The sequence below is a fragment of the Diadema antillarum genome, unplaced genomic scaffold (assembly GCF_040938485.1).
Source record: "Diadema antillarum isolate AM-2024a unplaced genomic scaffold, OU_Dant_1.0 scf00000111, whole genome shotgun sequence".
Classification (NCBI taxonomy): domain Eukaryota; kingdom Metazoa; phylum Echinodermata; class Echinoidea; order Diadematoida; family Diadematidae; genus Diadema; species Diadema antillarum.
In genome coordinates, this window is record NW_027271000.1 from 196,834 (window position 1) to 211,442 (window position 14,609).

Here is a 14,609-nt window from a genome sequence, read left to right on the forward strand (position 1 = left end):
ATCAACAAGCAATAACAGGCCTCGAATTACCCAGGATGCAAAAGGCAATTTGCCGCAATGCCCTATCAACTTGCCGCAATGCCATGCCTCTCTCAAAATTACCATGCTTACTGCAACTTTTTCTTGCTGCATTTTGAGAGAGAGTGCCCCTAAAACCAAAAATTGCCTGTCCCTGAAACTGGCGAAATTCGAGGCCTGCAATAATCTCACACTGCACATCTTCAAATAAATGTCACCATAGCAAACAGGAAAGAGTAGCATCAAGGGTTACAAAAATATCCAAGAATATCACTATCTACCACACAAACCTTCAGATGAAGATCCTGCATAAACAGTTGTGTCAGAACAAGAGATTACATGGTATTTCCCTTGCACATTTCTTGTATTCTTGTGCTTCATTTTGTCACTGTCACTGATATGATCCATCTGGTGCCACTAATGTTACAGGTCAAACCAATTTCTCACTTCCCTGAAATAAAATGTCTATGCACCGAACAAGAAGAAAAGTGTTGTAATGCTGGGAGGAACGCACACCAGGGTTTTTAGCTAGAATCTGAATTGCCATTCCCACCATTAGCGCCGGGGGATGATCTACCCTAACATATTTCTACATGTAGTTTAGCATGTCCTCAACCAGTATGAATCTACCCATCCCAACAAGCAGTTTGCCTTGACACGTACTACAGCATGCATCACATCAAGCAAAGCTGGAACTGGGGGGAACAATAGAAAAAAAAAAAAAAAACTGCCGAGGGGATCTGAATTGTGCTAGTACATTGTATTCCTAAGCAATACATAGTGATCCTTTTTAACCCTCGTTAACCTCTTTTGTGCCAGGGACTTTGGACTGCGTGTACAACACTATGCACTATGGAGTTTTCTGTGTCATCCGGCACAAGGGGCACAAAAAGGGTTAACAAAGACTAATCATTTTGCCATGGCATGTTTGTCTGTGATACCATATGTGACCCTGCACCACAAAACAAACAATAAGTCGCCAGACATGGATTTTTAGTTAGGGGCAGATTCTAAAAGAGCAGATTCTAAGCTTTTAATTGATGTATGACTCGATTCAAATGGACTCTCCTAACCTATCTGAATGTTGGAAAGAAAGCACACACTCTGGAAAAGTGTGAACTGAGAAAAGAGGCTCTGAAGTACAGAGTCTATTCAAGCGCTTAATCTTGTCCAAGCCACGTTAGCTGTGCCATGAAAGGGACAAAAAACAGGTTGTTAACCACCAGAGCAATATCAATAAAGGGATTATCAGATTAAGCTTAAATTAGGCATGCTTTATCAACACAGTTTGTCCATGGATAATGCCAACTTTCAAAGCAGTAGCATTATCCTTTCAAAAGTTATTAGAGTTGAAAGTGAAGGGTGTGTACAAGATTGTTAAGAAATGAAAAGTGGACTCTATTAAAAACATCTCATCACACTGCTCTACAATAAAGTGTTTGAGAAAAACTGCTAAAAACACAGATTCCTCTTTGTTTTATGCTTCAAAACTTTAACATAATGTAGAAGAAGACTTGCTCTTTCAGAAAATACAAGTTGTATGAAAAACTCAAGATTGGCTAGGTTGACCCATTTCACCTATTTTCAGTCCAAATTCACTGCGTGCGACTTTTTGTTCGTTTTGTGATGCACGGTCACATATACTTCTGACGAAGTGTGACAACCCCTCGCCCCCCCTCCCCCCCCCCCCCCCCCCCCCCCTTCCCCCACAATCATCCAAGAAATTGCCCTCATTACTTCATATAAGGAATGAGGTTTTTGATGAACCACGTGTCAGTAAACTGGAGGTGATCACCAGGGGCTGTGAGAAAGACTAGCTTCTTGTCCTTGTCCATCTGCTTTAGGCCAAGTTTGTCCTACAGTGAGTACAAAAAACAAAACCAAACAAAACACAGACACAAATAAAAGTATGAAGAAAGATTAAGGTCTAGGGCAATTACCCTGGACCCTTCCCCTGGCCCTAATCCTAATCCTAAAAATAATCCTAATCCTAACCCAAACTCAAACTCCTAGCCCTAAACCTAACCCTAACCCTAATTTTTACTCTTAACCTTACCACTAACTAGTATTTAGGGTAATTGCCTGAATGCAAAAGATGATCTATTGTATTGGCATGCAATGTGTGCCTTGCAATTTTAAATATCTTTTCCATAGACACAGGTATGCTCCAAAGCTTGTTCTTCTTGGTGACTTTAACAAAAAGGATAAAATCGAACAAAAGGGAAGACAACCATTTCATAAAAACTGGGCACTGTATAAAAATTCAGGGAATCACATTTTTATTTTCTGTTCTCATGAAACCAGGATGATGTCACAATCACAAACAATAAATATGCAAATAAGATGTGATGATGTTATCCCTTCACATGTTCTTATCAGCCTACACACAAAGTATTTGTCAAATTTCTTCTTTTTTTCTCTCTCTCTCTTATTTTTTTGCAATGAACTAAGAAGAAACAAATTGTGGCCTTCTAATCTTTTATGATTGTGTGAGGCAGCAGGCACAGAGGAATGTAAAAAAGGAGAAAAAGGACAAAAATAGAGTGATGGCGTGCAGTTAGAGAACTTACCTCTATGTAGAGTGGGCTTTCTTGTAGTGTGTACAGCTTGGAGGTTGTGCCGTTCTGGTAGAAACCAAACCACTGATGAACAGAATATGAGAAATGATCATATGTTTAGCATCAAGCAGGCTTCTGGCTAACTGCACAACAGCAGCAAAATTAAATATATGTGTATCATAATTATATGTGTATCATAGTACGAGACAAAAAAAAATTCTGACTTGGTTTTTCATAATTTTCTCAAATGGAACACAAACACACACACACACACACACACACACACACACACACACACACGCACACACAATACTTCAGAAAATGCATTCATCTCAAGAATGTTGCACAAATACAAAGAATCTACGCAGCAAAAGCCTTAACTTGTGCACGTTCTGTACATTTCAGCTGATGGATGGTACTTGACCTCAAAAGAAGAGCTGGCAATGGTTGCAAAGGTACCAAGGATACTGACCTCTGACTCTCTGGGTTGAACCATGGTGTCCTCGCCAAACATGACCATCACAAACTTGTTCAGCTTCATCAGGTTCTGCTTATACGTCTGGTTCACAAACTAAGGAAACAGCAAAGAGCAGAGATGCCAGCTGTTACTTTTATGCTGTTTGCTGTTTTTGTTGTTTTGTTGTTGTTATTGCTGTTTTTGTTGTTCTTAGCCAAAAATACTGCAGGTTTCATGGAAAATACTGTTTTCCCAAAATTATATTACAACTCCTGTCCATCGCAGGAGAGGAAAATATACTATTTTTCTACCCAAAAATGTATTTTCTGCCAAAAAAAAAAGCCTTTTCTCCCCTCAGAATACTACAATGCTGTTTATGAAGTTGGCATCCTTTCAATGCTGTGAATTGATCGAAACAGACATGTAATACTGATGGATGGTGCCTGTTATTCTTTCCTACACAACCCACGTAAGTTGTAAATGGAAAACTAGTTTATTCTACGGTGTGGTTGCTTGTACGTGTACTTGTATCTACGTTTTCTAATATGTGAATTTCTGGGATTGAGAGTGGTAAAGTACAAACAAAAACACATAAAAAATCTGTAATGACAATAGGTTTCCAACATGGAATGTCCTATACATATACTTGGTATTGTGCACAACAAAGACTCCAACCCCAAACACCTTCTGATCTGGAAACTCTCCCGCCTGAAACCCGTAGCAAACGGGAGACTCCAATTTGATGTGCGCACAGCGCACATCACGAGCGCGAAGTTCCTTGCGGCCGGGGTCCAGGGCCCGCTGGGCCCTGGAAGCTCTAGGGTTCTAGATGCTTTCTGACGCTATCTAAGGCTTATTTTTCAACATACGATGGCAATTAATAAGAAATCATTTCAAGCGGGAGACATAGAGCCAGGGCGGGAGAAATTAAATCTCAAGCGGGAGAACGGGAGATTTTGCAAAAATGGGCTTTCGACGGGAGATCTCCCGTCGAAAGCGGGAGAGTTGGAGTCTCTGGTGCAAGCTCCTAAATAAGATAAAACGGTGTTGACAGGCCATATAAATAAAAGCTGTCGTGTGCACTAAAGAAACTGAACAAAGGTTATATGTTCTAGTGGCCACTTGCTTTGTGACATTAATTAATTGAGTTTTGCTTTTAAATACTTGTCTTTTTTTGGTGGTGCTTAACAGCTGATACAGGAACTGAGGTGTCCGTTGGTACACGTGCAATGCAAATTTTACATTCTCCTGTTCAAAAAGAAACCGTCACTCCACAACTGATGAATAATAACTGTGTTTTTACTGAAAACAGAATGAGTCCCGCTCCCTAAAGAATACACCAATAACAAAACTGGATAAAATTTAGTGAGCCCTATACTCACATTCTCCTGATTAAGTGGTGCCAGAAATTTGCTGACTTTGCGATACTCATCCAAGGCGAAGGGATCCTGCCAGTACTGGGCCTGTACTAGGCTGCCAAATGGAAAAAGAATTAAGGAAAAGTTTCCTTTAATGTAGTCTGTATTAAAGTTCAGTTATAGTAGTGGAGATAGAAGCAGTAACAGGATATTGCAATCTATAATATGAACAGAGGTAGCAGAAGTAGTACAGTGGTAGTTGACAATGTAGTAACAGCAATTAAAGGACAAGCCTACCTTCATACACATGTGTATTGAGTGAAGGCAACAATATTAGTAGAACACATCAGTGAAAGTTTGGGGAAAATCTGACAATCCATTCAAAAGTTATGATTTATTTGAAGCATCTGTGCAGTCACTACTGGATGAGAAGACTACTACAGTGTACATATGATGTCACATGCATACAATGACATAAGGAAAATAAAAAGAGAATGTCACAAAACTTTACTTTTTTAATAAAGTGCACATTTTTTCAACTTGTTACTGACGTATGTAAAGGATAATATTATTCGCCCTACCTTCTGAAAGAGTGAAGTGAAGTGACCTTTTGTTATGCGAGAAAAGTGAAAATATGTTGAATTTTCTTTATTCTTTCTTTATAGCGTTGTACACAAGTGACATCACAAGCTACAATAATCTTCTCATCCAGCCGTGACTGAGAAAAACTTCAAAAATTCATAACTTTTGAATGGATTATTCGATTTTCCACAAACTCTCACTGATGTGTTCTACTAATATTGCTGCACTCACTAAACCCACATGTCTATGAAGGTGAACTTGTCCTTCAAAAGGTTTATATTACATCGTCGCTGTGGTGACGAGACCTTGTGATGATACAAATTTTTCAGCAATCACTTTTTGGATTCATTGTCAGAGAACCCGATACATGTAAGTGATGTCCTGTCCAAATCCAAGCTGTCTTTTAGAACCAAAAAGTGTAGCTACCACGGAATGTCAAAGGAAAAAAGATGCCATTATTTTGTTATAGTGCTTTGGCTGCCATGCTTTTTCACTCTCCTGACCATTTGTTATATTTTTCAAATCTGAGGTTTCGTCGCCCCAACAGTGATATGGCTTTCCCATTTATGTGAAATTGTTAACATTGATAATGATGGAACTTCATCAAAGGATTTCACAGAAGAAAAATTATAATGGAAACAACAAATTTGTAATTATGGGCGTTTTTTCTCAATTATCATAAATAAACAGTCCAGTAAGCATACAGAAGGAATGCTGACAGCTATAAAAGTTTATAAATGACAAATTTAGTAAAAAAAAAAATGGTATTTCATCGGGATTCGAATCGGAGACCGCCGGATTTCAGGCCAGTTCCGTTCTGTATACGTTCTGTATAATATATGTCTAGGTTTGAGCATTTTTAAGAGATCATGTGAAATGAATGAATTGAATTGAAAAGATGAAATTCCTAAAGGTACGCAATGAACCAAAAGTCCACATTGGTGTTGGTATACAAACATTAATGATATTGTTGCACTTTATAAAATAGATAGAAATCATTAGATGGAAAATGGTGCTGATACTCACTGATCCTGCACAAATCTTTTGTAGATGGATGTACATCATAGTCCAGGCATGCAAAACAGAAAGCGGAGAATGAAAGACAATGAAATTATAAAAGTTTTCCTTAAGCACTTGTATGGTAAAAGTAAACTGTGTCCCCAACTCTGTACATCAATCACTTATTGTTACTGGAACTCAAGTGTCAACATTCCATCTGTAGCTATGGTAAAGCTCTGCACATATGTTGGAATTTACAAGTCAGTCAACTCATTAACCCAAATCAGGCTGGTGTACATGCGTACACAAACATGTACGTAGAAGAGGCCAGCCATTTTTCCACATGAGCGCATTCAAACCGACAGGATTCAAAACAACTACCGGGTACTCATTATTGGCAAACAGAAAATGAAACATGGGCAAGTTATGCATCATATTAAAGAGGATCAAATTGCCTTTCTTTATGTTATACATGTAGATCAAGCTGGCATTCGATTCATTCATCAATTATAGCATTCAAAAAAGTTGTACAGCACATCTCTGGCACACTGCTGCTTTTTCAACAACGGGATTTCTTGTACGTGGCCTCTGTGGAAATTTGAACCAACTACTGAACACACTGTATCTGGTCTAAAACAGTATGGGTTTATCTGTTTTATTAAAACAAATCAGAAAAAAAAAACCTAAACAAATCCCCAGGTAAAGGTGTGTCACAGGCGAACTAAATATGCCAGCATCATTCCCCTCAAGGGCTCATCCTATACCATAAGAGATAGCCCTTTTTGTCACATTTTCCCATCCATCAAGGCCCTATGCTATTTAAAGATTGAGAGAAGACAGACTACAACATACATGTACGTACTCTCTATGTATAGTCAACTACATAATTACGTAGGAACAAATTAACCCCCCAAAGCTGGAATCTTGCCAAACTACTAGTACTTTCACTTCTTGATGATGGTATACTGGCTTCTCTTGATCTACAGGGATTCAACTCAAACAAGTTTGACTGTTGATTATTGACACAAACTACTAAAATCAAAGAGAGTTCCATCACAATCAACAAACAGCCTACAAATTACAGAGTCATTCGTCTACAAATTCAGGCCTTTCTCCTGATACTCACTCAGTGTATGCACCAAGGTTGAGCAGCTCCCTGGCATAGTTACAGAGAGTACTGCTATCACCAGGACATCTGGGGAACCCATACACGCCTGAGAGGTGGGAAACAAAGATATACTACCCTAACTCTGAAGGTTAACCTGTTGAGGATGAGTCCTGAATATACTGTATACGCCGTATCGCGAATGGGGACTTCCCATGATTTCGCAAGTGGTTACATTTAAAATCATGAAGTGCTGTACTGAACACAGAAATGTATGCGTGTGAGTCACATTCAAATAGGGAACAGAGTCATTACTTTTTCCGCATGTCTATAATTTCACAAATGACACCTTACAACAATGTACTCGCGAAATTTGCTAAAATAAAAAACTTGCAAAATATTTGGCGTATACAGTACTTGGGCAGGGGTCTATGGGAAAAATCAGTCCAAGCATTCTGGGATACCATACCATATGATGAATGAAGTATTTTAATCAAATGGTCATAATCTATTAAATGTACTATGCAATGCTGAACACCCAACCGCGAGCAATATACATAGTCAACATGAATCAGGTACTGGAAAGCAGCGCACAACATCTTATAGACATCTACAGACATCCAACAAGAAATGGAAGCTTGACGTTTATGTGAAATGTGCACTTATGGAAGCTTGACGTTTATGTGAAATGTGCACTTATTTCACGACTGTTTTAGTCCACAAACTGAATGTCCACTTCTACAGTCACATATTACTATTACTGGATATATCAAGATGCTCCCTACCTTGGTGTTGTCCACCTGCCGAGATCAGGTTATGCATGGGAGGATTAGGACATATCTGAGCAACACCGCGTCTGGAAAGAGAAAAAACAAAACAAAACAAAAAAGATAGCTAGATAGATAAATACAATACAGATAGATAGATCTAGATAGACAAATAGATAGATGGATAGGTAAATCTGTATATAGATCTAGATATGAAATAAATGGATAGATAGACAGGAAGGTAGATAAATAGATAGGAGGATGGATAGAAGGACAGATAGATAGATAGATAGATAGATGGATAATACATACTTAGATAGATGGATAGATACACATAGATATATCTAAATAGATAGATAGATTGACACAATGTATATGAATACATTCATACATACATATTGTACATACATACTTACATACATACATACGACATGTAGATACATGCCTACATACATACATACAAATAAATAGATCTAGAGGCTCTGGGTTGGATCTTCAAGGAAAATTCAGGATAAAAGTTGTAACAAACCTAATCAGATTTACACCAATTCACTAATGCAAACAAACATACTGGTATTCCAAATCTGTAAAGTGATTTGATGGTAATATTTTTATCTTTAAAAATGTTTCTCAAGATGAATTCTGTTTCTTTGTTGTTGTTTTTTTTTCTTTCAAGATGAATCATTTAGTACAATTAATTGCAGGAATATCAAACTGAGATGAGATTCGATAGATTTCCCATTTATGTGTAAACCACTGTGAGGTCTTTCTCTCAACTTGCAACAAACCAGTAGTGGGTGGGTTTAATAACCAAATGCTCACAAACAACAGATTTGAGAGCTTGGTTTTTAAGCAGGTTTGTGCCTGGTGTATCTGATCAAAAACCACACATATAGCACCCTCCTGATATGTCCAACTAATCATTATAATTGTCTTCCAACTTAAAATAAGGTCAAAAACTAAGAGTTATTTCCATCTGGCAGCTCACTGATTACAAGGTAGTCTTTCTGCAAAAAAAAAAAACAACAACAACAACACACAAACACACACAAACAAACAAAACACAAAAAACTGTGCCACTAAAATATTGTCCAATGTTTGTTAGCACCAATCAAACTTAAGTTCTAGTGTAAAGGGAGCCACACAAAAATGAAACCTCTTTGTCCTCTTTTTTCTTTTTCTTGTAGCTTTTCTGAAATGAGGCAATTAGTACAGTCCTATGACCCATAGTGTAAGTTGCAGAGAAAAAGGAGGAATATTTGTGATTTCCACTTCAGGTAATTTATGACAAATTTCAAATTGGATCCCAGCCTGTCTATAGTGGCTGTCTGTTGTGTTTCTCTTGAGTGTTTGCAATATATACAAAGTGTTGGTTTGGTTGTACCACATGATATGGTAGATCACAGTGTGAAACCTCACTTCCCGCTCGAATGAAGACTTACAGAAACTGGCCTCCCTGTGAGAAACCAATGGCATTGTATCCATTCTTCAGCTTGGGATCTTTGGCGATGATGTCACAGGCCATCTTGACTTGGGTGAAACCATCCATCAAGAATCCATTCGCCATGTCCTGTGAATGAGCAGTGTTCAGCAACAAAGATACTGAAAATATTTTCATGCGCACATTACTGTAAAAGTAGAAAATTTTGCTGAGAAGAATATTTCGTACTCAATCGGGTAATATTGACTTTGCACCTTTTTAATTGAGTGGAAGCAGAATACAAAATTGTAGCACATACAACATGCAAAAATTTTCTTTGTTTCTATTTTGGAACTTATTGTATACGTCAGATGAAATGCGTTTATAAATCTCCTCTTTAAGAATAAACTCTTGGGAAAACCTCATGGAATTCAATGAAAACCTCACAGCCATGATCTGAGAGAATTTAATTATTCAGTTCTTCATTTTACATTTACTGTACATATCATCCTGTGAAGTGATGCTCTATTTTCCACTACTTTTAATTTTGAATTGATGTAAAGCTCACCCTCCTGACAAAACTTCTATCAAAATTCATAATATATACAGGTAGCATTTTTCATATATGCTTTGAAAATAGTAAACTCTTAAGTACTCCTAGTTTACAAACCCTGAAGCCAGCACTGTGAAAAGATATGGTCTGACAAATGATAATTTCTACGTGTTGCGAGTTAAAGAATCTACTCCCACTGGTTGGCTTACATCGACGATGTTATCACCAATGTGTTGAGAGTTAAAGAATCAACTCCTACTGGTTGGCTTACATCAACAATGTTATCAACAATATGTTGAGAGTTAAAGAATCTACTCCCATTGGATGGCTTACATCAACAATGTTATCACCAATGTGTTGAGAGTTAAAGAATCAACTCCTACTGGTTGGCTTACATCAACAATGTTATCACCAATGTGTTGAGTGTTAAAGAATCTACTCCCACTGGTTGGCTTACATCGACAATGTTATCCCCAATCTCCAGAGAGAGGACGTAGATGCCAGGGATCTGTTTCTCCACCAGACTTTTGATGCTCCCCATGCTAAGGGGATTGCAGCAACTGTCACCTGCAGATTGGCAAAAGAGAGTCATGATTTTTCTTGCATGATAATATACAAATGGTGTAGTAAATGGTCTCGAGTGAGATGGTACAAAATTTCGCACTCGGTTAAAGATAGATGTGCTCTATTCAACAAGCCAAATTAACCTTGTGCAAAATCTTGACCATTGCACTCGTGACCATTTGCTACATAAAAGCACCTGCACCAAGGTTCGACCTCCCATGCCAAAATTCAACCATGCGCATCTATTCTAGGTTTGTACATAATAGCTGGCGGTAAAATTTTGGATGGGTAGATACGGTAGAATTATGCGTAGCTTGCTATGCATTTGTACAATGCATATTTACTGCCATGAGAAATCAGAATCTGCACATAAAAATGTACACTGAAGTGACAGTAGGATTCATTTCACATGAAGAACATTAATAGCAAGCTCAGCTGTCATTCTCATTGGGTTTGGAATGAAGTTTCACAAACATTCAAAAATCAAAGCAAAATTCTAACTCAGTACTCAAGTTTTATTATTAGGTTTTTTTGTGTGTATTTTCATTATTATACTCCCGCATACTCAAAGAGTATAAGAGGGTATATAGGAATCTGTGTGTGGTTGGTCAGCGGTTCATCAAAAAGTTTGCATTGCAAACGTTTTCTACATCTTTGAATTCATTTTGATGAAATTTGGGGTATATGGTGATATTGAGTGATTATTTCCATAAATTTGAAGTAATTGAATTTAAATTTGGTGTATATGATGAAAGTGAGGTGCACATGTGTTAGATACGTTTCCTTGTGTGTGTTTGCTGGAGAAAGTATTGCCGTAGTAATATCATTTTTTCTAAATTTTGTGGAGTGAATTATTTCCACACCATTTAAGTAATGTTATTTTAAATTTGGAATGTGTAATGATTTATAGGTGTAGTTATGTAAGACACACTTTGTGTTATTTTGATAAGGCACTGCCATGGTAATGTATACATTTTTTGGAGTGAATTATATAACATATATTGGGATATGCACAATGTAGGTAATATATTGTTCGGTGTATAATGATGATGCAGGAAGGGATACTCGAATATATTCATGAGTTTAATAATTGTATGAAAGTGATACATATTCATATCATAGTTTTGTACAATTGTAAATGTCGGGTTAATGTACATTATGTTGTTATGGTGCATACGTTTATTGTGTATACATGACTGAGTTTCATTCATATTCTGTGTTATGTCTGTGGTGTACCTGTGATGTATTGAACGTTTATTTTGTTGTGATATCCAATGTACATAGAATTTCCAGAGTGGACAATACAGTAATCACTCACTCACACACTCAATCACTCAATCAATCACTTACTCAATCAATCAATCAATCCATCCATGCATCCATCAATCAATCAATTAATCAATGAATTAATCAATCAATCAATCAATTAATCATTTAACTGACATCCTGACACAAAAGAAACTAACTAGCATTCTAGTCTTTTTTATATTAGGAAATACTTACACATCTGCATTCTTTCCCTCCTTTTCTTTTCTTCTTCTGTTTCTTCTTCTCCTTTCAATTGCAATTTTGATCTTGCCGAGTGTCCTCGATCAACTAGCTGTTTGTTTATACGTCACATAAAGCCGCAAAGGTCAGCATCGCACATTGCAGTAAATAATGTGTTCTTTTTTAATAAAGTCCACAAGATGATCTAACACTAACAGTCATTGTAATAAACTGTATTCCCCACGTGTATCTAAAGCAATTGCTTACACCTAGGAAAAAAGTCTTTGTACTCTTCTTTAAACAATGTTTCTGGTTACTTGCAAGGTGGATCAACTGAACTGATATCATATCAGTGATATTTGTTAATGTGTGTAGACAAATAATTCCACAAAAAAGAGGGTAAATGTTTAGGGTCTAGATCTAGATCTATACGGGTTGCGGCAAAAGCTACTCATTAAATTACTGACGTTACTTAATACTTTAGGCCTAGGGTCCTACTAACTGTTAGGGCAGGCTAGATTTAGCTCTAGATCTAGGTCTAAACCTGTTTTCTTCTTCTTCTTCTTCTTCTTTTCCTCCTCCTCCTCTTTCTTCTCTCTTTTCTTTCCTTTTGCTTTCACAATATTGAACGTATGGGACTACACTAGTAAGTAGTAAAATTTGCCTAAGAACATCGTCAGAATCTATACATGAAAACGAGAATTAGATATAACAACCAGTAAAACGACTTACCCATTCCATGCCAGATCACCAAAGGAAGAGTCGTGTTATTTGCACCCTGACAAATTGTCAAGAAGGCTGCGAAGCACACGAGCGCGATTTCGGATTTCATGGTTCTTCGTTTTCTCGTAACACACAGGTATTGTAGTGTATTGTTGATAAAGATCTGCTTCTTCGGCTTGTGTGTGTGTGTGTAGAGTACTGTGGTTGAAGTGCACTTGCAGAGTCAGCTGACCTTGATCATGTGACCGGCACGGAAAATCCACTAGTTATAATTATATGGAAACCGCCACCGACGTCCGCTCGTAAACAATCCTTTGGTACTACAGCTTGTGTACTAGTTAAAGTATTCATCAGGGGCGGATCCAGGAATTCCGTAAAGAGGGGGCGCATTTACGAAAATAAAGGGGAGGCGCACGCACCCCTCCCCCCTTTTTTTTCTTTTTATTTCTTTTGTTTCAACAAAAAATAAAGGGGGGGGGGGGCGTGCGCCGGTTGCGGTCCTCCCTGGATCCGCCCCTGTTCTTGTAAATCGTATCAGGACAACCCCCGGCTAATTACTGGTTCAGTTAGAGTGCAAATTAGGGTTAGACTAGAGTTAGGTTTAGCGTTCGGAGTTTGGGTTAGGGTTAGGGTTATGATTAGGTTCAGGATTAGGATTAGGGTTAGGGTTAGTAGAGACTCCAACCCAAAGCACCTTCTGATCTGGAGATTAGATCCCGCCTGAAACCCCTAGCAAACGGGAGACTCCAAGTTGATGTGTGCGAAGCGCCAAGTTTTTAGTTTTCTAGATGCTCTCTGGTGCTATCTAAGGCTTATTTTTTCAACATACAATAGCAATAAGTAAGAAATCCTTTCCAACGGGAGACACAGAGCCAGGGCGGGAGAAATTAAATCTCAAGCGGGAGAACGGGAGATTTTGCAAAAATGGGTTTTCGGCGGGAGATCTCCCGTCGAAAACGGGCGAGTTATAGAGTCCGATCTGGGTTAGGGAAGAGTGCAAGGGTGAGTAATTCATTGCCCTAGTCTTGCCTAGTAAATTTGTTTCTTCACGTAGTGGGCCTATATAGGGTGTACATTTTATTTTGATCTAAACATGGTCCATGTTTGATATGATTTAGGTAGTACTTAGACCTACCGTACTAATGAAAACATAGTTAAAATAGGCCTAACTGATTGACTTTTATGGCGATGGAGTGATTTCTTTGCAACTAATATAATTGAAAGAATAGGCCTACAACCAAAATTATAAACTTTTTTTTTGTTTTCTTCATAATTATGTTTCGTAGTGCTCAGTGTATTATAGAGAGAACTGATCGAGGTTATTTAAAAATCACCACACTGTTCAATTTGAATGCCGTCAGCTGCTCTCTAAAAAAATCGAGGGAAAATATGCACTCTAGAGGGAGTGAATACAAAAAGAGTGAAATTAGAGTGAAATTGCAGTGATTTTTGAGTGAGAATGTTCATTTTCACTCGTTTTTAGAGTGACCTCAGGGATCTCTCCAAAATCTTCGAGTTATCCCTGAGGTCACTCCAAAATGAGTGAAAATAAACTTTTTCACTCAAAATTCACCCCAATTTCACTCCAATTTTACTCTTTTTTGTATTCACTCCTTCAAGAGTGAATATTTTCACTCATTTTTTTTTTTTTTTAATAGAGAGAGAGAGAGAGTGGGCACTGTCTTGTTGACTGGTCACCTGTTTTGTTGCTCCTCTCAGGATATCTGATGGTCCCATGATGTCGATCCGAGCACATCCAGTCTCTGCGCTGTCTCAGCTGCCGCCCTATCCGACTCAATTACCACATGTGAGAGCGCTCTAATAGCGCCTTTTTTCCCCCATGCATTTCTTGGAATAACATAAATGTATTAGTATCTTGGCACTGGATCATCTTTATCAGGGCTGGCGCAACGGGGGGGGGGGGGGGGCGGGATCGGCAGTTTATATTTCTTATGCCACTTCTGGGTTTCATCAGCTAACAAGCAAAAACAAACAAACAAAAGAAAAAGCCGCGCAA

The 14,609-nt window shown here is 38.0% G+C and overlaps 1 protein-coding gene across 1 annotated transcript; it reads right to left on the reverse strand.

Annotated features, from left to right (window-relative positions):
• Positions 1-1,716: 1,716 nt before the first annotated feature.
• On the reverse strand, positions 1,717-12,711 carry LOC139719457 (palmitoyl-protein thioesterase 1-like). The gene is made up of 10 exons (XM_071630871.1): positions 12,602-12,711; positions 10,275-10,384; positions 9,287-9,414; positions 7,863-7,933; positions 7,099-7,186; positions 6,000-6,014; positions 4,416-4,506; positions 3,049-3,147; positions 2,589-2,660; positions 1,717-1,874 (listed from the first exon to the last, which is right to left on the reverse strand). The coding sequence occupies exons 1-10, from the start codon at positions 12,699-12,701 to the stop codon at positions 1,752-1,754; spliced, it is 897 nt and encodes a 298-aa protein (XP_071486972.1). The 5' UTR covers positions 12,702-12,711; the 3' UTR covers positions 1,717-1,751.
• Positions 12,712-14,609: the final 1,898 nt, after the last annotated feature.

Bases quoted from the DNA above. Each gene is read 5' to 3' on its own strand.
- LOC139719457 (XM_071630871.1), bottom strand. From the start codon at position 12,701: ATGAAATCCGAAATCGCGCTCGTGTGCTTCGCAGCCTTCTTGACAATT. The intron at 9,415-10,274 runs GTAAGCCAACCA...GCTCATTCACAG, and splicing joins TTGGGGATAACATTGTCGAT to GACATGGCGAATGGATTCTT. The intron at 2,661-3,048 runs GTCAGTATCCTT...TCTGTTCATCAG, and splicing joins TTCAACCCAGAGAGTCAGAG to TGGTTTGGTTTCTACCAGAA.